The 24,576-nt window shown below is 49.6% G+C and overlaps 2 protein-coding genes across 8 annotated transcripts; one reads left to right on the top strand and one right to left on the bottom strand.

Annotated features, from left to right (window-relative positions):
- Positions 1–35: 35 nt before the first annotated feature.
- On the bottom strand, positions 36–3,475 carry cdc26 (cell division cycle 26 homolog). Its single transcript, XM_038733251.1, has 3 exons — positions 3,167–3,475; positions 764–867; positions 36–272 (listed from the first exon to the last, which is right to left on the bottom strand). The coding sequence occupies exons 2-3, from the start codon at positions 842–844 to the stop codon at positions 69–71; spliced, it is 285 nt and encodes a 94-aa protein (XP_038589179.1). The 5' UTR covers positions 845–867; positions 3,167–3,475; the 3' UTR covers positions 36–68.
- Positions 3,476–3,632: 157 nt separating this feature from the next.
- prpf4 (PRP4 pre-mRNA processing factor 4 homolog (yeast)) lies at positions 3,633–23,386 on the top strand. Of its 7 annotated transcripts, none has more exons than XM_038733244.1 (15): positions 3,633–3,718; positions 6,219–6,432; positions 6,515–6,701; positions 7,431–7,518; positions 9,105–9,184; positions 12,847–12,940; positions 14,037–14,131; positions 14,443–14,501; positions 14,844–14,967; positions 15,921–16,010; positions 16,646–16,768; positions 20,619–20,726; positions 22,704–22,822; positions 22,965–23,071; positions 23,150–23,385. In XM_038733244.1, exons 2-15 carry the CDS (start codon positions 6,261–6,263, stop codon positions 23,234–23,236), a joined length of 1,533 nt encoding a protein of 510 aa, XP_038589172.1. In that variant the 5' UTR covers positions 3,633–3,718; positions 6,219–6,260; the 3' UTR covers positions 23,237–23,385. The 7 variants fall into 7 exon arrangements, with proteins under 7 accessions (XP_038589172.1, XP_038589173.1, XP_038589174.1 ...); XM_038733245.1 differs by lacking the exon at positions 3,633–3,718 and adding an exon at positions 3,889–4,018 and having other exon boundaries at positions 23,150–23,386; XM_038733246.1 differs by lacking the exon at positions 3,633–3,718 and adding an exon at positions 5,726–5,744 and having other exon boundaries at positions 23,150–23,386.
- The last annotated feature ends 1,190 nt before the right edge of the window (positions 23,387–24,576 follow it).

The following is a 24,576-nucleotide window of genomic DNA, read 5'->3' on the forward strand; positions in this document are numbered from 1 at the left end:
ATGGCGTCTGCGCCGTCAAAGAATCACGGTGTCACTTTAAATTCACGTAAACATTTTATTGTGTTTTATCAAAACTGTAAACTCCCAAATAAGGTCGGCAGCGTGGCCGGCTTGGGGTGGGGCTTGTAGCCGATTCGCTCGTTAATGAGCTCCGTCCTCGACGCCGACGAGGAAGAGGCTGAGGCCCCGCCCCCGATGATGTCAACACTGATGACGGAAGCCCCGGCCTCTCTGCCTCCTGACTCTGCCTCCTCTCGCTGACGCTTCCTGGCCTGGGAAAAAAAATAAAAAAATCAATAAAATGTTACATGGTGATGTCATCATGTGACTGACACCAGGTAGGTTTATTGTCACATAAGTTATAGAGTGAAAACTCCCTTCTGCTACCAGAAGCACTTCTAAACATGGAAACAGAAACTCATCAGTGGAGCTGAGGATGAGTCAGAGTTTAAGAGTCTGATGGCTTGGGGGGAAAAGCTGCTCTGCAGAAACTCCTCTCTCTCCTCCCAGAAGGCAGCAGGGCGAACGGGCTGTGGCTGGGTGGGTTCTGTCCTTTGGGCTCTGCAGGCACCTCACCGATATCACTGATGCTTCTGAGCGGTTTGATCACACGCTGCAGAGCCCGAACCATTTATTGGCCATCAGGGACGGGAACAACGTTACATGATCGACAGTACTGACGGATACGGACGGGTAGGTATCGGAGTATTAATAGATATCGACTCGACAGATACTGACGGGGATATAGAAAAGTAGTCTGTACCTCGAGCTCCTTCTTGACGCTCTCGAACTCCTCTGTGTCGTCGATCTTCAGCTCCAGTCGAGTTGGTTTCCTCCTCAACATCTTCAGTCTGTAAACTGAGGAACCTTCAGAGAACAGACGTGACATTAGAGAGGAACCGACAGAGACCAGGCGTGACATTAGAGAGGAACCTTCAGAGACCAGGCGTGACATTAGAGAGGAACCTTCAGAGACCAGGCGTGACATTAGAGAGGAACCTTCAGAGAACAGACATGACATTAGAGAGGAACCGACAGAGACCAGGCGTGACATTAGAGAGGAACCTTCAGAGAACAGACGTGACATTAGAGAGGAACCTTCAGAGAACAGACATGACATTAGAGAGGAACCTTCAGAGAACAGACGTGACATTAGAGAGGAACCGACAGAGACCAGGCGTGACATTAGAGAGGAACCTTCAGAGAACAGACGTGACATTAGAGAGGAACCGACAGAGACCAGGCGTGACATTAGAGAGGAACCTTCAGAGAACAGACATGACATTAGAGAGGAACCTTCAGAGAACAGTGACATTAGAGAGAACCGACAGAGACCAGGCGTGACATTAGAGAGGAACCTTCAGAGAACAGACGTGACATTAGAGAGGAACCGACAGAGACCAGCGTGACATTAGAGAGGAACCTTCAGAGAACAGACATGACATTAGAGAGGAACCTTCAGAGACAGACATGACATTAGAGAGGAACCTTCAGAGACCAGACGTGACATTAGTGAGGAACCTTTCAGAGAACAGACGTGACATTAGTGAGGAACCGACATTAGAGAGGAACCTTTCAGAGAACAGACGTGACATTAGAGAGGAACCTTCAGAGACCAGACGTGACATTAGTGAGGAACCGACATTAGAGAGGAACCTTTCAGAGAACAGACGTGACATTAGAGAGGAACCTTCAGAGACCAGACATTAGAGAGGAACCTTCAGAGACCAGACGTGACATTAGAGAGGAACCTTCAGAGACCAGACGTGACATTAGAGAGGAACCTTCAGAGACCAGACGTGACATTAGAGGAACCGACATTAGAGAGGAACCTTTCAGAGAACAGACGTGACATTAGAGAGGAACCTTTCAGAGAACAGACGTGACATTAGAGAGGAACCTTCAGAGACCAGACGTGACATTAGAGGAACCGACATTATAGAGGAACCTTCAGAGACCAGACGTGACATTAGTGAGGAACCTTCAGAGAACAGACGTGACATTAGAGAGGAACCTTCAGAGAACAGACGTGACATTAGAGAGGAACCTTTCAGAGACCAGACGTGACATTAGAGAGGAACCTTCAGAGAACAGACGTGACATTAGAGAGGAACCTTCAGAGACCAGACGTGACATTAGAGGAACCGACATTAGAGAGGAACCTTTCAGAGAACAGACGTGACATTAGAGAGGAACCTTCAGAGACCAGACGTGACATTAGAGAGGAACCTTCAGAGACCAGACGTGACATTAGAGAGGAACCTTTCAGAGACCAGACGTGACATTAGAGAGGAACCTTCAGAGACCAGACGTGACATTAGAGAGGAACCTTCAGAGACCAGACGTGACATTAGTGAGGAACCGACATTAGAGAGGAACCTTTCAGAGAACAGACGTGACATTAGAGAGGAACCTTCAGAGACCAGACGTGACATTAGAGGAACCGACATTAGAGAGGAACCTTTCAGAGAACAGACGTGACATTAGAGAGGAACCTTCAGAGACCAGACGTGACATTAGAGAGGAACCTTCAGAGACCAGACGTGACATTAGTGAGGAACCGACATTGGAGAGGAACCTTCAGAGACCAGACGTGACAGTTTTTTGTATCAGCTAATAGGGATCCTAATAAAATCAAATAAAACTTTAGTGAGGAACCTTTAGAGAACAAGCTCAGGCTGAGCCGACAGGTTCTCCAGTTCTCCGGTCAGCTCCTCCTGCAGACTCAGAACCCTTCACCTATCAGATGTTTAGCTACTTCAATGGCTAACAGAGCTTTAAACCCTTGGCACTTTGATAGTCACTAGTAACAGGACTAGGTTCTCCTGGGTCAGAACATAACTGGGTTCTCCTGATAGTTTGGACCTAAAGTCGTGACTAAGGTAAGCAGCCAATGAGAGGTCAGAGCTGGAGGCCCATCGTCATGGTTACAGGGCGCAGCAGAAAGCCCGATCGACACTTAAATGAATCAATGTGCTGCAGCTAACAGACCTGCTGGTTCACCATTAGTGAGTTTAAGTCGGGGTCCGGTACTGAGGACTCAGACCCCGGAGCAGCTGAGCCACTGATCCCGCACCAGCTCGGTCATACTTTACGTCCTGACGTGACGGTTTCCCGCTCGGGCTGAACGGTAGGGTTACAGCTGCTGTGGTGAGAGTAAAGTTACCTGACAGGTGTGCTACAGGTGTGCTGCTGCTGCGGCTGCGGTGTTTCCCGGGCTCGCTCCGCTCTGTGTACCGGAAGAACTACCTTCTTCTTCTTCTTCTTCTTGTAAGATTCCGGCAGTGTAGAGGCTTATGAGCGTATTACTGCCCTCCACAGGTCAAAGTTTGAACTAAATTCTTACAAACAGTCCTGTGTCATGCAAGAATTGAAGGACTGCCTTGGAGATCAGTTTATGCTCCTCACTGTGCCCAAACAAAGAGAAACCAGAAAAAGCCTCAACTCAAGTCCTGACAGTTTATTAAAGAGGAAAACATGCGCTATTGTCTCGAGACTCCCACATTCACACAGAAACATGCTTCCCTACAAAGCACAAAGAATAATTTAATCCACGGTGCCTCCACCTCAATCTGCACATTTTAACGGAGTCCCTGCGGGACAAAATGTTATTCCGTCCGGGTCACGCCGATGACGCGTTTACGTCCGAGTCACGCTGAGGACGTGTTTACATCCGGGTCACGCCGCTCGCAGACGCCGCAGCTTCGTTTCTGTTCGCGTGAGTTTTTAATTAAACCTTTTATGTTTGAACTTTATCACCTGAGAGACGCACCTGCCGCGGGTCTGCTCAGGTGTGACGCAGCGTGACGCAGCGTGACGCAGCCTTCTTGGTGTTTGTGTGGATGCTAATGCTAACGCTAGCCGTGTGTTCCCTCGGTTTGTTCTTCTCTCCTGTTCTCGAAGTTCCTCTCTGTTCTTTCTAACACCGAGGACCTCACCGTGGCCACCTCCCTCTGAGCGGGGTCATTACGACCGAGGCCCCTGAGGGCCACGGCCGGAACGTGTAGGGGGACCGACGGTATTGCTGGCCCCTCGCGGTCTTTTCTTCTTCATGAACATGCGGTTCACGCGCAGGGAGTCGGGGTCCAGCAGAGACCAGACCAGGGTCCCTGGCCCCGGGTCCCACAGGGTCTGCTGGACCCCGACTCCCTGCGCGTGAAGCGATATGAACAGATGTGTGTGAGCTGCTGGATCAGACCTGCAGACTGGAAACAGGGTTTCCTCCCGTGAACCTTGGTCTTCAGGTCCACAGGCGTTCAGCCGGGCCCCGGTCTAACGCCTTCCTGTCGTTCTCTCTAAGCCTCCGCTGGAAGGTCCTCGCCAGTCTGATTCCACTGATTGTGGACTCGGGATCGTGTTCTGGTTCAGACTGCACTGAATTATGAACCCCGCAGCAGGGTCTCAGTTCTGATTGGTAGTTAAACCTGAAGCGGTCAGCCACGATTTCACTCTTCGACCACAAAGTCTCGGCCCACAATTCTGTTAAATAACAGAACGCCACTGCTGCCGGGGTTTCAGACTCCCCGGTTTGCCCCTGGTGGCTTTTTCAGAAATCTGTTTCCTGTTTGTTCTGAGCGCTGCTGGGAGGCAGCATCGCTGTCGCCCGTAAGAAAAGGATCCATGATTAAAGGCTGCTCTGTGATTGGCCTTCCCCCTGAGTCACGTAGAGAAGAGAGCCATGTAGACCAGGGCAGTCGGTGGCAGTACTGTTATTATGTTAAAATATGAATGAGCTGTCTATGAAGATCCAGGTCATAGTTACCCAACGAAGGTTAAAGTCAAGGGCAACTGGACTTGGTTGAAGATACTGGAAGACGTTTCGTCCCTCATCCGTTACAGTTGTTAAGACTAGGTGAAGATACCAACGATGGTCGTTCAGTCTTGGCCTCAGGTGAAGATACCAACGATGGTCGTTCAGTCTTGGCCTCAGGTGAAGATACCAACGATGGTCGTTCAGTCTTGGCCTCAGGTGAAGATACCAACGATGGTCGTTCAGTCTTGGCCTCAGGTAGTCCTAACGACTGTAACGACTGTCGTCACAGCAACAAGGAACACTAACGAACCAGCGGTATCGATGACCCGGGCCAACGACCCCACTGAGGTTAAATAGCTGAGTTTCCCTGCCAGTCAGTCAGAACTGAAGAAGTCCTTTGGATGAGGGACGAAACGTCTTCCAGTATCTTCAACCAAGTCCAGCTGCCCTTCATTTTAACCTTCGTTGGATATGAATGATGTGCGTTGTCATTTTATGTAATATAGCTCACCGCTGGTATAGATATAAACTGAAGTTTCTTGTTTTCATTCATTAAATCCTTTAATTTGTTAATGCTGCTATCTCATCAGAACCATTCATGCAGAACAAGTTCAACATTTGAAAGTTTACTGTAGAATGTAAAACTTTATTTTATGTCCCGCCCCATTCAGGCTGTGATTGGTCGATCAATTTTAAGAAAAGTTCGACATGTTTCAACAAAAGGCTCCCGATACAGCTAAACAGCCAGCTCGCTAAACCCACAACCTCCTGATCTTCCTCCTGATCTTCCCCCTGCTGTCTTCTGCCTCGCCGCTCCAGTGCTGACATCTGTCTTTGTTTTGAAACGAGGCCGCCAAGCGACCCGCCCACCGGGATCTCTCCCGTGCTCTGGTGACTAGCTGGCTTTGTTCCTGCCAGAGTTTCAACAACTCTCATAAGATTGACACCAGCTTTGCGTCACGCCCTGCCCGCTACTTGGGGCGGGATTATGGTAGGTTGAGGTTACTCGCACATTGTATGTTCCCTCCAGGGGCAGGGGCGCGTCACCCGTCCAGGGGCAGGGGTGCGTCACCCGTCCAGGGGCAGGGGCGCGTCACCCGTCCAGGGGCAGGGGCGCGTCACCCGTCCAGGGGCAGGGGCGCGTCACCCGTCCAGGGGCAGGGGCGCGTCACCCGTCCAGGGGCAGGGGCGCGTCACCCGTGCAGGGGCAGGGGCAGGGGTGCGTCACCCGTGCAGGGGCAGGGGCAGGGGTGCGTCACCCGTCCAGGGGCAGGGGCGCGTCACCCGTCCAGGGGCAGGGGTGCGTCACCCGTCCAGGGGCAGGGGCGCGTTCCTGCTCAGCCGGTTCAGTACCAACGCACAACTTTGAGAGGATTTCTTGACTTTTAACCAAAGTGTGGTGAAACTTTCGTGTGAGCTCATTGGAAATATGTTTCCTGATCAAACCGTGTTTATTTCTCTGTAGGTTTCCCAGCAGCCTCTGGGGCAGCAGCAGAACTGAATCAAAATGTCCGACGAGGAGGATGTGGCTCCGGCCATGAAGAGGAGCCGTGTGTTCTACGGTAGCCTGGAGGAAAAAGAGCGCGAGCGGCTGAAATCGGAGGCGGCGAGCAGCGCATCAACAGGAAGTGATGCGGTGAAGGCGGGCATCGAGGCGGGGAACATCAACATCTCGTCAGGTCGGTCCCACGTTGTAAACAGAAGGATGTAAATGTGTGTGCGACGTGTGACTGAGACTCCGTTTCCCATGATGCTGTGCAGGAGAGACTCTGGAGCTGGAGGAGCGCGTCAGCGAGCGTCAGCAGGAAGCCCTCGCCGCGTTTGAGCGGAGGCGGCGAGCGCGGCAGATCACCGTCTCCACCGACGACGCAGAGGTGAAGGCCGGCCTCCGGGCGCTCGGAGAGCCAATAACGTTGTTCGGAGAGGGACCGGCTGACCGCCGGGAGAGGTGCGTTTAAATGACGTGTTTAAACGTTATTTAAAGGTTTGAGTAGATCAGAGAGACGTGTTCACGTACCGACTATCCGTTCAGCAGTAATATCTGATCTATCGATAACGAAACGATCATCAGCTCTAATATCAGCTTCAGACGGTAGAGAGGAGGACGGGACCAGGTCCTCCTGGAGGCGTTGGTGTCAGGGACCAGGTCCTCCTGGAGGCGTTGGTGTCAGGGTCCAGGTCCTCTTGGAGGCGTTGGTGTCAGGGACCAGGTCCTCCTGGAGGCGTTGGTGTCAGGGTCCAGGTCCTCCTGGAGGCGTTGGTGTCAGGGACCAAGTCCTCCTGGAGGCGTTGGTGTCAGGGACCAGAGGTGTCAGGGACCAAGTCCTCCTGGAGGCGTTGGTGTCAGGGACCAAGTCCTGGGACCAGGTCCTCCTGGAGGCGTTGGTGTCAGGGACCAGAGGTGTCAGGGACCAAGTCCTCCTGGAGGCGTTGGTGTCAGGGACCAAGTCCTGGGACCAGGTCCTCCTGGAGGCGTTGGTGTCAGGGACCAGAGGTGTCAGGGACCAAGTCCTGGGACCAGGTCCTCCTGGAGGCGTTGGTGTCAGGGACCAAGTCCTGGGACCAGGTCCTCCTGGAGGCGTTGGTGTCAGGGACCAGAGGTGTCAGGGACCAGGTCCTCCTGGAGGCGTTGGTGTCAGGGACCAACCGTGTGTTTGTGTTTGTGTCTGTGCATCAGGCTGCGCAGCGTTCTGTCTGTGGTCGGTCCGGATGCTCTGAAGAAGTCCAGGAGAGACGAGGAGAGAGCCAAGAGGACCCAGGACGAGGTGAGAGAGGAGGAGGAGGAGGAGGGAGGTGGAGGGAGGGAGGGAGGAGGGAGGGGAGGAGCCAAGAGGACCCAGGACGAGGTGAGAGAGGAGGAGGAGGAGGAGGGAGGTGGAGGGAGGGAGGGAGGAGGGAGGGGAGGAGCCAAGAGGACCCAGGACGAGGTGAGAGAGGAGGAGGAGGAGGAGGAGGAGGAGGAGGAGGGAGGGAGGAGGGAGGGAGGAGCCAAGAGGACCCAGGAAGAGGTGAGAGAGGAGGAGGAGGAGGAGGAGGGAGGTGGAGGAGGGAGGGAGGGAGGGAGGGAGGGAGGAGGGAGGGGAGGAGCCAAGAGGACCCAGGACGAGGTGGAGAGGAGGAGGAGGAGGAGGAGAGAGGAGGGGGGGAGGAGCCAAGAGGACCCAGGAAGAGGTGAGAGAGGAGGAGGGAGGTGGAGGGAGGGAGGGAGGGAGGGAGGGAGGAGGGAGGGGAGGAGCCAAGAGGACCCAGGACGAGGTGGAGAGAGGAGGAGGAGGAGGAGGGAGGGAGGAGGAGGAGGGAGAGGAGAGGAGGAGGGGAGGAGCCAAGAGGACCCAGGAAGAGGTGAGGGAGGAGGAGGAGGAGGAGGAGGGGGGGAGAGGGGGAGGGGAGGAGGAGGAGAGAGGAGGAGAGAGAGGAGAGCGAGGAGCCAAGAGGACCCAGGACGAGGTGAGGGAGGAGGGAGGGAAGGAGGGAGGGAGGGGGAGGAGGGAGGGAAGGAGGGAGGGAGGAGGAGGAGGGAAGGAGGGAGGCGGGAGGACCCAGGACGAGGTGAGGGAGGAGGAGCAGGAGTGGGAGGAGGGGAGAGAGGAGGAGGAGGAGAGAGGAGAGAGGAGGGAGAGAACCAAGAGGACCCAGGACGAGGTGAGGGAGGAGGGAGGGAGGAGGAGGGAGAGAACCAAGAGGACCCAGGACGAGGTGAGGGAGGAGGAGGAGGAGGGAGGGAGGGAGGGAGGAGGAGGAGGGAGGCAGGAGGACCCAGGACGAGGTGAGGGAGGAGGAGGAGGGAAGGAGGGAGGCGGGAGGACCAGGACGAGGTGAGGGAGGAGGAGCAGGGAGTGGGAGGAGGGAGAGGAGGAGGGGAGGAGGAGGAGGAGAGAGCAAGAGGACCCAGGACGAGGTGAGGGAGGAGGAGGAGGGAGGCGGGAGGACCCAGGACGAGGTGAGGGAGGAGGAGCAGGGAGTGGGAGGAGGGAGAGAGGAGGAGGAGGAGGGGAGGGAGAGCCAAGAGGACCCAGGACGAGGTGAGGGAGGAGGAGGGGAGGGAGGAGGGGAGAGAGGAGGAGGAGGGAAGGAGGGAGGCGGGAGGACCCAGGACGAGTGAGGGGAGGAGGAGGAGGAGGAGGGAGGGAGGGAGGCGGGAGGACCCAGGACGAGGTGAGGGAGGAGGAGCAGGGAGTGGGAGGAGGAGGAGAGGAGGAGGAGGAGGAGGAGGGAGGGAGGAGGAGGGAGAGATCCAAGAGGACCCAGGACAAGGGGGAGGAGGAGGAGGAGGAGGAGGAGGAGGAGGAGGAGAATGAATGTGGATGAAAATGTTTTGAACCAAATCTATTCTCTTTCTGACCAATCACAGTGCCAGCAGACGTGGTACCATGAAGGCTCCGCCTCCCTGAAGGACGCTCGACTCTGGTTGGCCAGATACTCTCTGCCACGGTGAGTCAGCAACAAAGCGACCGGTCGGAGGAGCACCAGAGGGCGAGAGGCTCCGTCTCTCCTCTTAGACACGTCTTTTATTATCGCAGGTTGTCCATCTTTTAGTGTTTGGAAGCGTTCTGTAAATAAAGATGGCCGCCGCGTCTGCGCCTCCTCCCTCTGAACCAATGAAACCTAAACATCTGCACACGTGACCTCAGCTGGAGCCGGAGTCTGCACGGTCATCAGGGTCCCACCCACACACCCTGTCCATCCAATCACAGCAAGGCTCAGCTGTCAATCATTAAACCTCCTTTGTATAGCTAAGTATCAAAAAAGTATCATTACCAAAGTATTAAATTTGTTCTTGTCCTTTCATACAATTAAATTAATTCCGTCACGTCATAAATGTCCTGTTCACGTTATGTGAATGGAAACATCAAACTAACGCACGTTAAACTTAAATCAGCCAGATGCTCCGATCACGGGAACGAGGGAAAAAAAACCGGAGCCCGACTCCTTATCCTTAAATGTATTTTTGGTAAATAGAGGGAGGCAATTTCGTCGCCCAGAAGGCAGTAGTTCGATTGAAGAGGCAAGGGGGTGCCTCTTGTATCCCACAATGGTTTTTGCCTTGTTCCTTACCCTTTCCCTATAAATGCATTCCACACTTGGTAACTTGATCCCTAATAGTTTACTGGCCATTGTTACTGTTTTCCTTACAGACTTCTTCTGTGCCTCAGTAGCATTACCAAACCAGCAGATGATGCAGAAGGCCAACACACTTTCAATAAAAGAAGAATAAAACATCTGAAGCATTTTGTTGTGAACATTAAAGGATAACAATTTCTTTAAAAAGTACATTCTTTGTTGTGTCAGACCACAGATCCCATTTAAGCTTATGGTCAATCACAGTGCCAAGATATTTATAATTTGTGACTGATTGTATAGCCTCCCCGTTGATAAAAGTTGAATTTGATGATTGGATCATTCTAAAATCAATAGACATTTCTTTTGTTTTGGTGGTGTTTAGAAGGAGGCTTGACTTTTCACACCACTCTAAGAAATAGCCAAGAACTGGCCCGTGCTCCTCCTCCTCATCATATAGTAGACTTAACAAGGCAGTATCATCTGCATACTTAATAAGGTGCCTGTTTGGTAAAGTGCTGGTACAAGAATTAGTATATAAAATAAACAACAAAGGAGATAAAACGCATCCCTGAGGAGAGCCTGTGCAAGTAGACATTTTATCAGAGAGAGAAGTTCCTGCCCTGACTTGCTGGATTCTTCAGCTAAGAAAATCAACAATCCATAAGATCAAGCCAGGTTCAAGTGAAAATTCTGAGGCCAATCTATCCGCCAAAATACTGGGCTGAATAGTATTAAAAGCCGAGGAAAAGTCCACAAATAAAATCTTAGCATGGGTCTTTGGTTTCTCAAGGTGAGTGTGCAATAAGTGCAATAGTGTCCCAATGGCATCTTCAACTCCCCTGGAGGCCTGATAGGCAAATTGCAAGGGGTCCATGAGGTGCTGAGTTTCAGATGCAATGTACCTCTTTACTAAACGCTCCAAGCACTTCATGACCAGCGATGTTAGTGCAATTGGTCGAAAATCATTTGGTCCAGTGGGTCGCTGAGTTTTTGGCACTGGTATAATTATGGATGTTTTCCACAGCGTTGGGACCTTGTGAAGGTTAAAAGAAGATCTAAAAAGGTCAGTGAACACCTGTGCTAGCTGTTCAGCACAGTGTTTTATGACCCTTCCACATATGTTATCTGGACCTGAGCTTTTCCGAGAATTACATTTCCTAAAAAGCTGGAGGACTTCTGATTCCTTGATGGTGAAGTTAGATGAGAGGGGGAGGAGAGGGAGGGGTAGGGGTATCCCAGTTGTTGCTTCCGTACTATTGCCCCTCTCAAAACGACAAAAGAATGTATTGAGCTGGTTAGCCAGATCAGGTTCCTCACTCTGCAAAACCAGAGGAGAATTTCCCCCTGCCCTTATGTGGAACATTGGTCATAATTTTAATTCCTTGCCATGTCTCTCTAGGATTATCTTTTGTTTATAGCTGTACTTATCCAGCTGTATTTGTCGTTTAATCTGCCTCTGCCTCCCTTCTCGCTGTTTCATCCTGATTTCTATAAGCTTTTTTTCTTTTGAATTATAAGATTCTTTAGTTTGTTTGACACCCATGACTTGTCATTAGCAAATACTTTAAAGGACTTAGTAGGTATCACAGAGTCTACACAAAAGTTAATATAATCAGACACTGCTACAACATGATCATTAATATCAGGGCTCTTAAAGACATCCCACGCTGTACAGTCAAAACACCCCTGCAGAGCCATAATGCTGTTATTGTTCCACACTTTGACAGACCTTTTTTGAGGCCGAAGATGAACCACACTGTGATCAGACGCCCCTAGTGGTGGTAGCTGGGATGCTGTGTAGGCGTCTTTGACGGTTCCATAACACATGTCTAAAGACTTGTTTTTCCTAGTAAAACAATTAACATACTGATGGTATGTGCGCAGATGTTTTTTAAGGGAACAGTTATTAAAATCTCCCAGAATGAACTTAGGAGCATCAGGTGAAAGTGACTCCAGATTCTGTGAGAGGTTAAAAAGAATCTCTGAAGCTTTGTTGACATTTGCCTTTGGGTGTATATACACCACTGTAAGGACAATTTGAGGAAACGCCCTTGGCAGATAGAAGGGTCGCAGAGAGACACACAGCAGCTCGATATCAGGAGTACAAAGTTTCTCTCTCACCGTAACTGCCCGACACCACTCGTCCCTGATGAGGAAACGGACTCCGCCTCCGCGAGCCTTCCCGGTGATGTTGGGGTCTCGGTCGGTCCTAAACGCCGAGAAGCCTGAAGGTTCCACCTCACTGGACGCGATGTTACTATCCAGCCAAGTCTCAGTGATTGCCAAGACACACGCGCTCCTATACTCGTACAGGAAGCGGGTGTTAGCTGATAACTCCTCTGTCTTCGCTCTCAGTGATTGCGCGTTGATAAGCAGTGTAGTAGGCAGAGGGAGTTTGTTTTTCAGCCTCTTTAATCGAAGTCGAATACCACCCTTAAGTCCGCGTTTACGTTTCGACCGATTATTCCCTTCCTTAGGATTTGATTTAAGACAGTTCGGTATCAAGTCCACAGCCGTTAAATAGTCCGGGGGAATGTCATTGCAGAACAGCAGTAGGAATTCTCTGCTGTATCGTATTTCGCAGGGTTCGCCGCCAGCAGCATTGTCGAGGTTGCTTCCTTGAGCAAAGTATGTGTTTAAAATCACAGCAGTCCAATCACATACCATAAAACAAAATCCATGTTAATACTAAGTGGCAAACAGACAAACAAAACAAATGCCTAACGTGAAAGCAGCGAGGCAGCCACAGAGCAGCGCCAAACCGGAAAAGGCGCCAAACCGGAATGTGAGCTAAGTGTGTCGTCACACCGCTAATCTGTCCAACCACTTCTCAACACTTGATTCATTTTATCTCATCAAAGTACAAACACACCCCAAAAAGCTCCAGTGTGTTAAATATTAATGGATTATAATAAAATGTTTTATTAAATGTAACTTTGTAAACCATTTTCTCTGGCTTAAAATTCATTCAGATTTTTCATTAAACGGCAGTGACTGTCACTCACAAGCTCCTGTTGTGATTGGTCCATCAGGGCAATGAGGCGTCTGGAGGCTGCACGTGCTCAGAGGGATGTTGCAGAGGGAACCAGGACGATACGGCAACAGGAGCTGCACAAGAGCCTGAGGGTGAGACGAGAGTACTGGGTCATCGTGGTCCAGCCGGGTCATCGTGGTCCAGCTGGACTACAGATACCATTAGAAACGAGACTGAACGAAGGTTCACAGGTGATCCGTTGGGTCAGAGCCAACAGGTGTAAACAGGATTGATCGTTTCTCCTGATCAATATGACGAAGAGTCCGATATTATAGGAACCATCGTTCGTTCATTCAGTCTGGAAAACAAACCAGTAGCTTGATGTTTTTGTACTTTTCCTGTTTTCATCTCAAGAGTGGGTAATCTGATCAGTTTGGGCGGCACGATCTGGAGAAAAGGTCAAATATTTGGACTCATGATATGATGGTAACCATAATGAGCCTGATTATCAAGGGAAATGCCCAAAAGAGTGCGCGACTCCCTGTCACTTTTCCACCGTTGTTTGCTAACCAATAAATCTCAATCAACAGTCCGAGAGCCGCACAAGTCTCGCCTATGTCGCCTGAGATCGAACGTCTGCGTTAAATGTGTTGCTGGGAAACAGCAGCCAGCGTGCAGCAGTGTGTTTGCAGCGAACAGCTGATGGAGTTAGGCTAAATACTGGGTCCTGAGTTGTTTTTCCACAGAGCTGAAGTCGGTCAGCAGGTACTAAAGCTGGTTAAACATCCCGTTCCTCCGACGCTAATGCGAATCAGACGTGATGCTGCAGCTGATCTGCAGCTCTCATCGGCTGGAAATGTTTTAATAACCTTCCAAACTGTCGCCACTTCATTTTTGTGTTGCTTTCTCAGTGTTGGAGTTATTTTAAGAACGTGATGGTTTTATCCAGTTTGTTATTAAATGTGTCTCCTCATTAAACTCCCACACAAAAAGCTGCTTTAATGGTCAAACACAGCCTGTAGTTTTTCATTATGTTCAGATCTGATGATCGTGGATTGTGGTTTCAAATAATGATGCCTGTGCGTCGCTGTGTACGGCAATGCACCTTTTATTGGTGTGTGGCTGACTTAAGCTCAGAGCGGTGTTGATTCCTGCACCCTGAAACCAGAAATGAAATACTGACGTTCCTGTGTTTCTATCGAAGCGTTCCCTACATGTTCTCTGATCAACAAACTTCTTCTTCTTCAGAATCTCAACAACTTCTGCAGTCAGATCGGTGACGACCGACCAATCAGCTTCTGCCACTTCAGCCCCGACTCCAAAATGCTGGCCACCGGCTCCTGGTACACCGCCTCTGTAGCATTAGCATTTCCACTGCATGGTGCGGCACGGCTCGACTCGCCTGGAAACGTTCTTTTTGGTTTTCCGTTGACGAGTAGAGTTTTGGGAACGTCTCATCGAGGGTCCAAGCCGATAGTGGAAGGCGGAGTAACAACAGACCTCTGACTGGTCAGAGAGAATCTGTCAGCAGTGTAGTCAAGAGAAGAGTCTGGTGTCAAAGCGAGCCGAGCCGTTCCATGCAGCCAGCTAGGAACACACATTACACATGACATGAGGAAGCTAATGCTAACATGCTTATGCCCCCCCCCCCCAGGAGTGGTCTTTGTAAGCTGTGGTCCATCCCCGACTGCAGCCTGATTCGCACACTCAGAGGTGGGCGGAGCTTCACATGTCACACATTTTAATATTTTATTGTTTGTAATGTGTTAATATTATCGATTGATAACTAATACATGTATTTAGTTATAAAGAATATGATTCAGTAATAATATGTATGTATGTCAGGTACTTCACCAGGTGTGTTCAAACCTCCGCCTGGAACATGTTTAATTTGTAGTAATATCATATTTTTTACTGACGCAGTATTAATTAAACAGCTACGCTCTGATTATACTGAAAGTTATTCACTTTATTGATCCCTGATTCATATTCCATGAGAACGTGTTCTAACTGAGACCCCGCCCCTCTCTGTCCCTGCTCTCCGATTGGCTGAAGGACACAACACGAATGTGGGCGCGGTCGTGTTCCGCCCGCAGGCCGGAATCTCTCTCGACCAATCAGACGTTAGCTTGGCCTCCTGTGCTGCTGACGGGTCTGTGAAGCTGTGGAACCTAGAGAGGTAGGAGACGAGGAGGGAGGAGACGAGGAAATGAGGGGGAAGAAAGGAGGGAGGAGACAAGGTGGAGGAAAGGAGATAAAGGGACAAGGAGGGAGGAGACAAGGGGGAGGAAAGGAGACAAGAGGGAGAAGACAAGGAGGGAGGATACGAGGAGAGGAGGGGGAAGAAAGGAGGGAGGAGACAAGGTGGAGGAAAGGAGATAAAGGGACAAGGAGGGAGGAGACAAAAAAGGAGATAAAGGGACAAGGTGGGAGGAGACAAGAGGGAGGAGACAAGGAGGGAGGAGAGGAGGGGAAAGAAAGGAGGAAGGAGATGAGGGGAAAGAAAGGAGGGAGGAGAAAGGAGGGAGGAGACGAGGGGAAAGAAAGGAGGGAGGAGACGAGGGGAAAGAAAGGAGGGAGGAGACGAGGGGAAAGAAAGGAGGGAGGAGACGAGGGGAAAGAAAGGAGGGAGGAGACAAGGGGGAGGAGACAAGGAGGAGGATACGAGGAGAGGAGGGGGAAGAAAGGAGGGAGGAGACAAGGTGGAGGAAAGGAGATAAGGGACAAGGAGGGAGGAGACAAAAAAGGAGATAAAGGGACAAGGTGGAGGAGAGGAGGAGGAGACAAGGAGGGAGGAGAGGAGGGAAAGAAAGGAGGGAGGAGAGGAGGGGAAAGAAAGGAGGAGGAGAAAGGAGGGAGGAGACGAGGGGAAAGAAAGGAGGGAGGAGACGAGGGGAAAGAAAGGAGGGAGGAGACAAGGGGGAGGGGAAAGAAAGGAGGGAGGAGACAAAAAGGAGATAAAGGGACAAGGAGGGAGGAGACAAGGGAAGAGGAGACTTGGAGACATTTAGGGAGGACAAAAAGGAAGGAGATAAAGGGGCAAGCAGGGAGGAGACAAGTATTTAAGAAGTGAATAATAATGAACCTTCCTACTTGTTAACATCATCCTTTCTGTTTCCCTGTTTGCCGTAGTGACGAGCCAGTGGCGGACATCGAGGGTCACAGTCAGCGAGTTTCTCGAGTGTCCTGGCATCCTTCAGGGAGGTTCCTGGGAACCACCAGGTAACTTCTGTGTACTAATACACACACAGGTAGTCGGGGTGCGAGCGTCGCTTTTTTCTGTGTACTAATACACAGGCAGGTAGTCGGGGTGCGAGCGTCGCTTTGTTCTGTGTACTAATACACAGGCAGGTAGTCGGGGTGCGAGCGTCGCTTTGTTCTGTGTACTAATACACAGGCAGGTAGTCGGTGTGCGAGCGTCGCTTTGTTCTGTGTACTAATACACAGGCAGGTAGTCGGGGTGCGAGCGTCGCTTTGTTCTGTGTACTAATACACAGGCAGGTAGTCGGGGTGCGAGCGTCGCTTTGTTCTGTGTACTAATACACAGGCAGGTAGTCGGGGTGCGAGCGTCGCTTTGTTCTGTGTACTAATACACAGGCAGGTAGTCGGGGTGCGAGCGTCGCTTTGTTCTGTGTACTAATACACAGGCAGGTAGTCGGGGTGCGAGCGTCGCTTTGTTCTGCTACATAAAACATTCAGCTCATTTAATGACATCATCAATATAAATTATGTAATCCAATGTTCAGTATATTTACAAAAACACATTAAATGCATGTTTGTGTACACATTCATTATCTCATAGTATTTGTGATCTGGTAGTATTTGTTATATCGTAGTATTCCTGTGTTTCCCTGCAGTTATGATAACTCATGGCGTCTGTGGGATCTGGAGGTTCAGGAGGAAATCCTCCATCAGGAGGGTCACAGCAAAGGAGTCCACGACATCCACTTCCATCCTGACGGCTCGCTGGCTGCCACCGGGTAAAGTACACTCTGTAGTACACTCTGTAGTACACTCTGTAGTACACTCTGTAGTACACTCTGTGCTACACTCTGTGCTACACTCTGTAGTACACTCTGTGCTACACTCTGTAGTACACTCTGTGCTACACTCTGTAGTACACTCTGTGCTACACTCTGTGCTACACTCTGTAGTACACTCTGTAGTACACTCTGTGCTACACTCTGTAGTACACTCTGTAGTACACTCTGTGCTACACTCTGTGCTACACTCTGTAGTACACTCTGTGCTACACTCTGTAGTACACTCTGTGCTACACTCTGTAGTACACTCTGTAGTACACTCTGTGCTACACTCTGTAGTACACTCTGTAGTACACTCTGTGCTACACTCTGTGCTACACTCTGTAGTACACTCTGTGCTACACTCTGTGCTACACTCTGTGCTACACTCTGTAGTACACTCTGTGCTACACTCTGTGCTACACTCTGTGCTACACTCTGTAGTACACTCTGTGCTACACTCTGTGCTACACTCTGTAGTACACTCTGTAGTACACTCTGTAGTACACTCTGTGCTACACTCTGTAGTACACTCTGTAGTACACTCTGTAGTACACTCTGTGCTACACTCTGTAGTACACTCTGTAGTACACTCTGTAGTACACTCTGTGGTACACTCTGTGCTACACTCTGTAGTACACTCTGTAGTACACTCTGTGGTACACTCTGTGCTACACTCTGTGCTACACTCTGTAGTACACTCTGTAGTACACTCTGTAGTACACTCTGTGCTACACTCTGTGCTACACTCTGTAGTACACTCTGTAGTACACTCTGTGCTACACTCTGTAGTACACTCTGTAGTACACTCTGTGCTACACTCTGTAGTACACTCTGTAGTACACTCTGTGGTACACTCTGTGCTACACTCTGTGCTACACTCTGTAGTACACTCTGTAGTACACTCTGTAGTACACTCTGTGCTACACTCTGTGCTACACTCTGTAGTACACTCTGTGCTACACTCTGTGCTACACTCTGTGCTACACTCTGTAGTACACTCTGTGCTACACTCTGTAGTACACTCTGTAGTACACTCTGTAGTACACTCTGTGCTACACTCTGTGCTACACTCTGTAGTACACTCTGTAGTACACTCTGTAGTACACTCTGTGCTACACTCTGTAGTACACTCTGTGCTACACTCTGTGCTACACTCTGTGCTACACTCTGTGCTACACTCTGTAGTACACTCTGTAGTACACTCTGTGCTACACTCTGTAGTACACTCTGTAGTACACTCTGTAGTACACTCTGTGCTACACTCTGTAGTACACTCTGTAGTACACTCTGTAGTACACTCTGTAGTACACTCTGTAGTACACTCTGTGCTACACTCTGTGCTACACTCTGTGCTACACTCTGTAGTACACTCTGTAGTACACTCTGTGCTACACTCTGTGCTACACTCTGTGCTACACTCTGTGCTACACTCTGTAGTACACTCTGTGCTACACTCTGTGCTACACTCTGTAGTACACTCTGTAGTACACTCTGTAGTACACTCTGTGCTACACTCTGTAGTACACTCTGTAGTACACTCTGTGCTACACTCTGTGCTACACTCTGTGCTACACTCTGTGCTACACTCTGTAGTACACTCTGTGCTACACTCTGTGCTACACTCTGTGCTACACTCTGTAGTACACTCTGTAGTACACTCTGTAGTACACTCTGTGCTACACTCTGTGCTACACTCTGTGCTACACTCTGTAGTACACTCTGTGCTACACTCTGTGCTACACTCTGTGCTACACTCTGTGCTACACTCTGTAGTACACTCTGTGCTACACTCTGTGCTACACTCTGTGCTACACTCTGTAGTACACTCTGTAGTACACTCTGTAGTACACTCTGTAGTACACTCTGTGCTACACTCTGTGCTACACTCTGTGCTACACTCTGTAGTACACTCTGTGCTACACTCTGTGCTACACTCTGTGCTACACTCTGTGCTACACTCTGTAGTACACTCTGTGCTACACTCTGTGCTACACTCTGTGCTACACTCTGTAGTACACTCTGTAGTACACTCTGTAGTACACTCTGTGCTACACTCTGTGCTACACTCTGTGCTACACTCTGTGCTACACTCTGTGCTACACTCTGTAGTACACTCTGTGCTACACTCTGTGCTACACTCTGTAGTACACTCTGTGCTACACTCTGTGCTACACTCTGTAGTACACTCTGTAGTACACTCTGTAGTACACTCTGTGCTACACTCTGTGCTACACTCTGTGCTACACTCTGTAGTACACTCTGTGCTACACTCTGTGCTACACTCTGTAGTACACTCTGTAGTACACTCTGTGCTACACTCTGTGCTACACTCTGTGGTACACTCTGTGCTACACTCTGTGCTACACTCTGTAGTACACTCTGTAGTACACTCTGTGCTACACTCTGTGCTACACTCTGTGCTACACTCTGTGCTACACTCTGTGCTACACTCTGTAGTACACTCTGTGCTACACTCTGTAGTACACTCTGTGCTACACTCTGTGCTACACTCTGTGCTACACTCTGTAGTACACTCTGTAGTACACTCTGTGCTACACTCTGTAGTACACTCTGTGCTACACTCTGTGCTACACTCTGTGCTACACTCTGTGCTACACTCTGTGCTACACTCTGTAGTACACTCTGTGCTACACTCTGTGCTACACTCTGTGCTACACTCTGTGCTACACTCTGTAGTACACTCTGTAGTACACTCTGTGCTACACTCTGTGCTACACTCTGTAGTACACTCTGTAGTACACTCTGTGCTACACTCTGTAGTACACTCTGTGCTACACTCTGTGCTACACTCTGTAGTACACTCTGTGCTACACTCTGTGCTACACTCTGTAGTACACTCTGTGCTACACTCTGTGCTACACTCTGTGCTACACTCTGTGCTACACTCTGTAGTACACTCTGTAGTACACTCTGTGCTACACTCTGTAGTACACTCTGTGCTACACTCTGTGCTACACTCTGTGCTACACTCTGTAGTACACTCTGTGGTACACTCTGTAGTACACTCTGTGCTACACTCTGTGCTACACTCTGTAGTACACTCTGTGCTACACTCTGTGCTACACTCTGTGCTACACTCTGTGGTACACTCTGTAGTACACTCTGTGCTACACTCTGTGCTACACTCTGTAGTACACTCTGTGCTACACTCTGTGCTACACTCTGTGCTACACTCTGTGCTACACTCTGTAGTACACTCTGTAGTACACTCTGTAGTACACTCTGTGCTACACTCTGTAGTACACTCTGTAGTACACTCTGTAGTACACTCTGTGCTACACTCTGTAGTACACTCTGTAGTACACTCTGTGCTACACTCTGTGCTACACTCTGTGCTACACTCTGTAGTACACTCTGTAGTACACTCTGTAGTACACTCTGTAGTACACTCTTCAGTTCAAAAGCTGGCCGAGGAAAATAAAACAAAGTGACGCGCCTCGTGTTTAACAGACCAGCTCAGTCATTCTCCAGCAATCAGTCGTTCAGCCCTAGCTATTAATCAGTGATATTGTACTCCAACTAATAGCTGAAGTAGTACTACACAATAGAATCATTAGTCCATGCAGTACTGCACGAGTGTAGAATCAGTACCCTGTAGTACTTTGTATCTGACAGTAGTACTGGTACTACAGTGTGTCGGTTCATTTTGTTGCTTTGTATGTTTTGGATTTATTATGTGTGAAGTTTAAATCCTGTGTCTCTGTGGCCCCGCCCCCTGTCTTTGGACCAATCATCTCTCTCCATCTGTCTTTTGCCCCACACCTCTTGACTGTCGTCCAATCAGAGGGCTGGATGCGTTCGGCAGGGTGTGGGACCTTCGGACAGGACGCTGTGTTGTTTTCCTGGAGGGACACCTGAAGGAGATCTACAGCCTACACTTCTCGCCCAACGGGTCAGCCAATCACAGACAGCACACACACACACAGCCAATCAGAGGAGAGCACAGTAAAGACGCAGCCAATCAGAGGAGAGCACAGTAAAGACGCAGCCAATCAGAGGAGAGCACATTAAAGACGCAGCCAATGAGAGGAGATGCGTCTTTAGGGCCAGCTCCTGATTGGTCCGCTCAGAGCCGTTCTCTCTGTAGCGTTCCCAAACCAGAGAGATGTGGAGAAGAGTCCAGCTGCATAAAAGCCAGACAAACGTGACGGAAGTTGAACTTCCATATATGGTCTCCCAGAAGCCACCGCGCACAAAACGTGATGACGTTTATCTCGACCGCTCGGCCCACGCATAGTTGTTAAATAAAAAAAGAGGTGTCAAGTGTCAACGTAGTAATCAGAGTACGTTATGTGTTAATATTCACTATACTATACTTATATATTATTAATATAGTATATTTATACCATAATTCCTGCAAATACTTATTTCTAACAGCCTAATGATAATAATAAAGAAATGTTTCAATTCATACCACTGTTGTACATTTAATTTCTTCCAAGTGATTTTAAGTTTCACAAACCAAGAATATTCTGTAATGTTGCATCACGAGCCAGATGTGTCTGGATTTAGGTTAGAATTATTGGCAGAATAACAGCGGTACGAACATTATCAGCTGTTGCTGGTCTGCTGTGTTGGCTGCAGTGGTTTGTGTGACCGGAGCTAGCGGCTATTCCTGACAGCCCCCCGAAGTATATTCCTCTTACCCAACCAGGGTGTGCCTAAGTTATTGATTATGCATGTCGACCGGTTAGCTCAGGCTCTGTGTGTGCCGCTGTAGAGGTGAAACGCTGTCGGAGCGGCGCCGGTTGTGGTTATAACGTTAGTTAAATGAAATGTCAAAGCTGCAGAGAGTGTGTTGTATTAGAGTTATTCAGCAGCAGCTCACTGGATCCTAGACGCCGTGATTTATACCGACGGAGGTTAAACGTTCTCTCGTGGCTTTGGTCAGAATCAAAGAGTGCTGGTGAAGAGATGAGCTGGATTTATGGCAGATTATGTGTAAAGTGAAACCCGTTTATTCTCTCTGTTTACAGGCGGCTGGAGAAGTTGCACCTTCCAGCAGCAAATGTTTATTGATCGTTGACACTGATCTCTTTTATTGACCTCATCCATTCAGGACAAGGTTTTCTGGCCCACATGCACACCGGCTTTATAAAGTAAAGGGCTCCAGATCTTTCTCTATCGGCATCGGCCCCACAAACCCAGAGCGGTCGGGCTTAGACTGGGACGCCGCGGCTCCTGCTACAGAACACGGGTCCAGAAAGAGAAGAAAAGCGCTGATTCCATTTAAAGCTACCGGGCTGCTCTGCACACGTGGCTCTGTCTTCGTTTCAGCTGAGGAAAAGGAGGAAACTCATTTCAGGTGTAAATGATACGCAGTGGATTAATATTCACCGCTTTCTGTCACCGCCGCCAGATATTAGAAATAAGAGCGACCCTATATCCGCCCTCCGCGATTACCACGTGCAGCGGTCGAGCACGCTCCTGTAATCTGCTGACGTCGCTGAGGTCACACCCGTAACGCGTCTCTCTGGTGGACAACGGATTCTGTTACGTGACGACATGAACACTCGCGTTTTCTGTAGAGGCAGAGGGGAAACGAGATGGCTGCCGGACACCGGTCGGCGTGTTTGTTTACCTGGTTTCAGAGCCGTCCTTCCACCTCCTCCCCGGGACGTGGTCACACGTTAGCACGTCGCCAGACTTCCCCCTTCACTGGAGGGCGCCGCTGCAGCCAATGTGATGCGCATCCTGTTCTCTGTAATCAGTTTCCTCCTCGGGATCGGGTCTGAGCAGAAAGCCGAGCTGGCTCACTGTCCCCCCCCCCCTCACAGATCCAGACCAGCTTCTGGATCTGTGAGGGGGGGCGGGACTGAAGGACCCGTGTTGATGATGTGAATATTGTCTGTGTTGTTGCTGCTCTCAGGTATCACCTGGCGACAGGAAGTGGTGATCACACCTGTAAGGTGTGGGAGCTGAGGAACAGGAAGTGTCTGTACACAGTCCCCGCCCACCAGAACCTGCTGTCCGCTGTCCGCTTCCAGCGTAAGTTCACCAGCTCTGTTTGTGCCCACAGAGCTCTTCAACGGGTCCTGTCCCTCATTATTACAAATAAAGCTCTTTAGTTTCAAACCTTTGACTCTCTTTCCTGTTCCTGTCTCTGACCTCACTTCCTGTTTGTGTGCAGCCACAGACGGTCACTTCCTGTTGACTGGAGCGTACGACAACACGGCGAAGGTTTGGAGTCACCCGGGCTGGACGCCGATGAAGACGCTCGCCGGACACGAGGGGAAGGTACAGACTCGGACGTTGCGGCTGATTGGTGGAGACGCCTCGGGTTCTTTAACGCATCAAACCCGTTTGTGTTTTCAGGTGATGTCCGTCGACGTGTCACCTGACGGGAAACTGATCGCCACCAGCTCCTACGACCGAACCTTCAAACTCTGGCTGTCTGAGTGATGTCATGATGATGTCAGGCGTGATGTCACAGCAGAACGCGCCTTTTTTATTGTTAAAAAGTTTTTTCTTTTCTGAAAAATGCAAAAAACAAATCAAATGTTTCTGTTTTCTGATGAAATAAAAGTTTACATGTGGTCTCTGATCCAGAACGCTGCAGCACGTTGTGACAGGAAGCAGAGGTCACGTCTCTCCTCAGCTTCCTGTAGAATCATTCTTCTTACCTACAAAGCTCTTAATGGTCAGGCACCATCTTATCTTAAAGAGCTCATAGTACCTTACTACCCCACCAGAGCACTGCGCTCCCAGAATGCAGGGTTACTTGTGGTTCCTAGAGTCTCCAAAAGTAGACTAGGAGCCAGAGCGTTCAGCTATCAAGCTCCTCTCCTGTGGAACCAGGTTCCAGTTTGGGTTCAGGAGGCAGACACCATCTCCACATTTAAGAGTAGGCTTAAGACTTTCCTCTTTGATAAAGCTTATAGTTAGGGCTGGCTCAGGTGAGTCCTCAGGAGACAGACAACGTCTCCACATTTACTCCACATTTTGACTCATGCTGCCTGCAGCTCTGCAATCAAATACGATTTTAAATAGGCCTAGTAAAAAAATATGGCGGGCCGCCTTAAATGAACGTACGGGAAACACTAACTTATCTGCTCATGTTGAAAACTCTGCACATTCAGAATCTCTCCCACATATCTGAGTTCTCTGACATGTAAAGAAAAGAAGTCGTAATATTAGGAGACTAACGGCATCATATTTTAGTACTGCATTACGTTACTGATTGGCTGGATGTTTCCACTCGACCGTCGACAGACACAACAAAGAGGAGGAGCTGCTAAACCAAACTAACGGTGCTTTCAGACCAACTGTGGATTTTCTCCTCCGCAAGTGTTCACACACAAGGCGAGAAGGCGATTTTAACGTGAATAAACGCACCTCGCCGTTACTCCAGCTGTATGAACCCAAAGTGAACATGTTGCTGTGATTAAAGAGCAACAAATGGATCAATCTGATGCTGAAATAACTACAACATGATGCAGATTTGTTAAACATGAATTCATGCTTTGTCAGCTCTGTCAGCAGGACAGCAGCTTCTGAAACGTTTGTTTTCTGAATGGAGTTCGGATCGATCAGGGCTATGCTACGCTAACCTGGTCACAGTAAAGTACGACAGCTGGAATAAAGTTACAGACACATGTTTTCTGAACTCGCCAGGTAGTTCAACCTCCTCGCTTTCTTTTCTCCAAGTAATGTTCAGTTTTGTCCATTTTTAATATAAATATGAAGTCGTAGTCTGACAGAGCAAACGACGCTAACAACAACAGCGGAACCGGATGTGCACA

The sequence above is a fragment of the Micropterus salmoides genome, unplaced genomic scaffold (genome assembly GCF_014851395.1).
Source record: "Micropterus salmoides isolate LMB-PRFRI ecotype aquatic unplaced genomic scaffold, ASM1485139v1 Ms_hic_scaffold_20, whole genome shotgun sequence".
NCBI classification, from domain to species: Eukaryota; Metazoa; Chordata; class Actinopteri; order Centrarchiformes; family Centrarchidae; genus Micropterus; species Micropterus salmoides.

Bases quoted from the DNA above. Each gene is read 5' to 3' on its own strand.
- cdc26 (XM_038733251.1), bottom strand. From the start codon at position 844: ATGTTGAGGAGGAAACCAACTCGACTGGAGCTGAAGATCGACGACACA. The intron at 273-763 runs GTACAGACTACT...TTTTTTTCCCAG, and splicing joins GCGTCAAGAAGGAGCTCGAG to GCCAGGAAGCGTCAGCGAGA.
- prpf4 (XM_038733244.1), top strand. From the start codon at position 6,261: ATGTCCGACGAGGAGGATGTGGCTCCGGCCATGAAGAGGAGCCGTGTG. The intron at 12,941-14,036 runs GTGAGACGAGAG...CTTCTTCTTCAG, and splicing joins AGCTGCACAAGAGCCTGAGG to AATCTCAACAACTTCTGCAG. The intron at 22,823-22,964 runs GTAAGTTCACCA...GTTTGTGTGCAG, and splicing joins GTCCGCTGTCCGCTTCCAGC to CCACAGACGGTCACTTCCTG.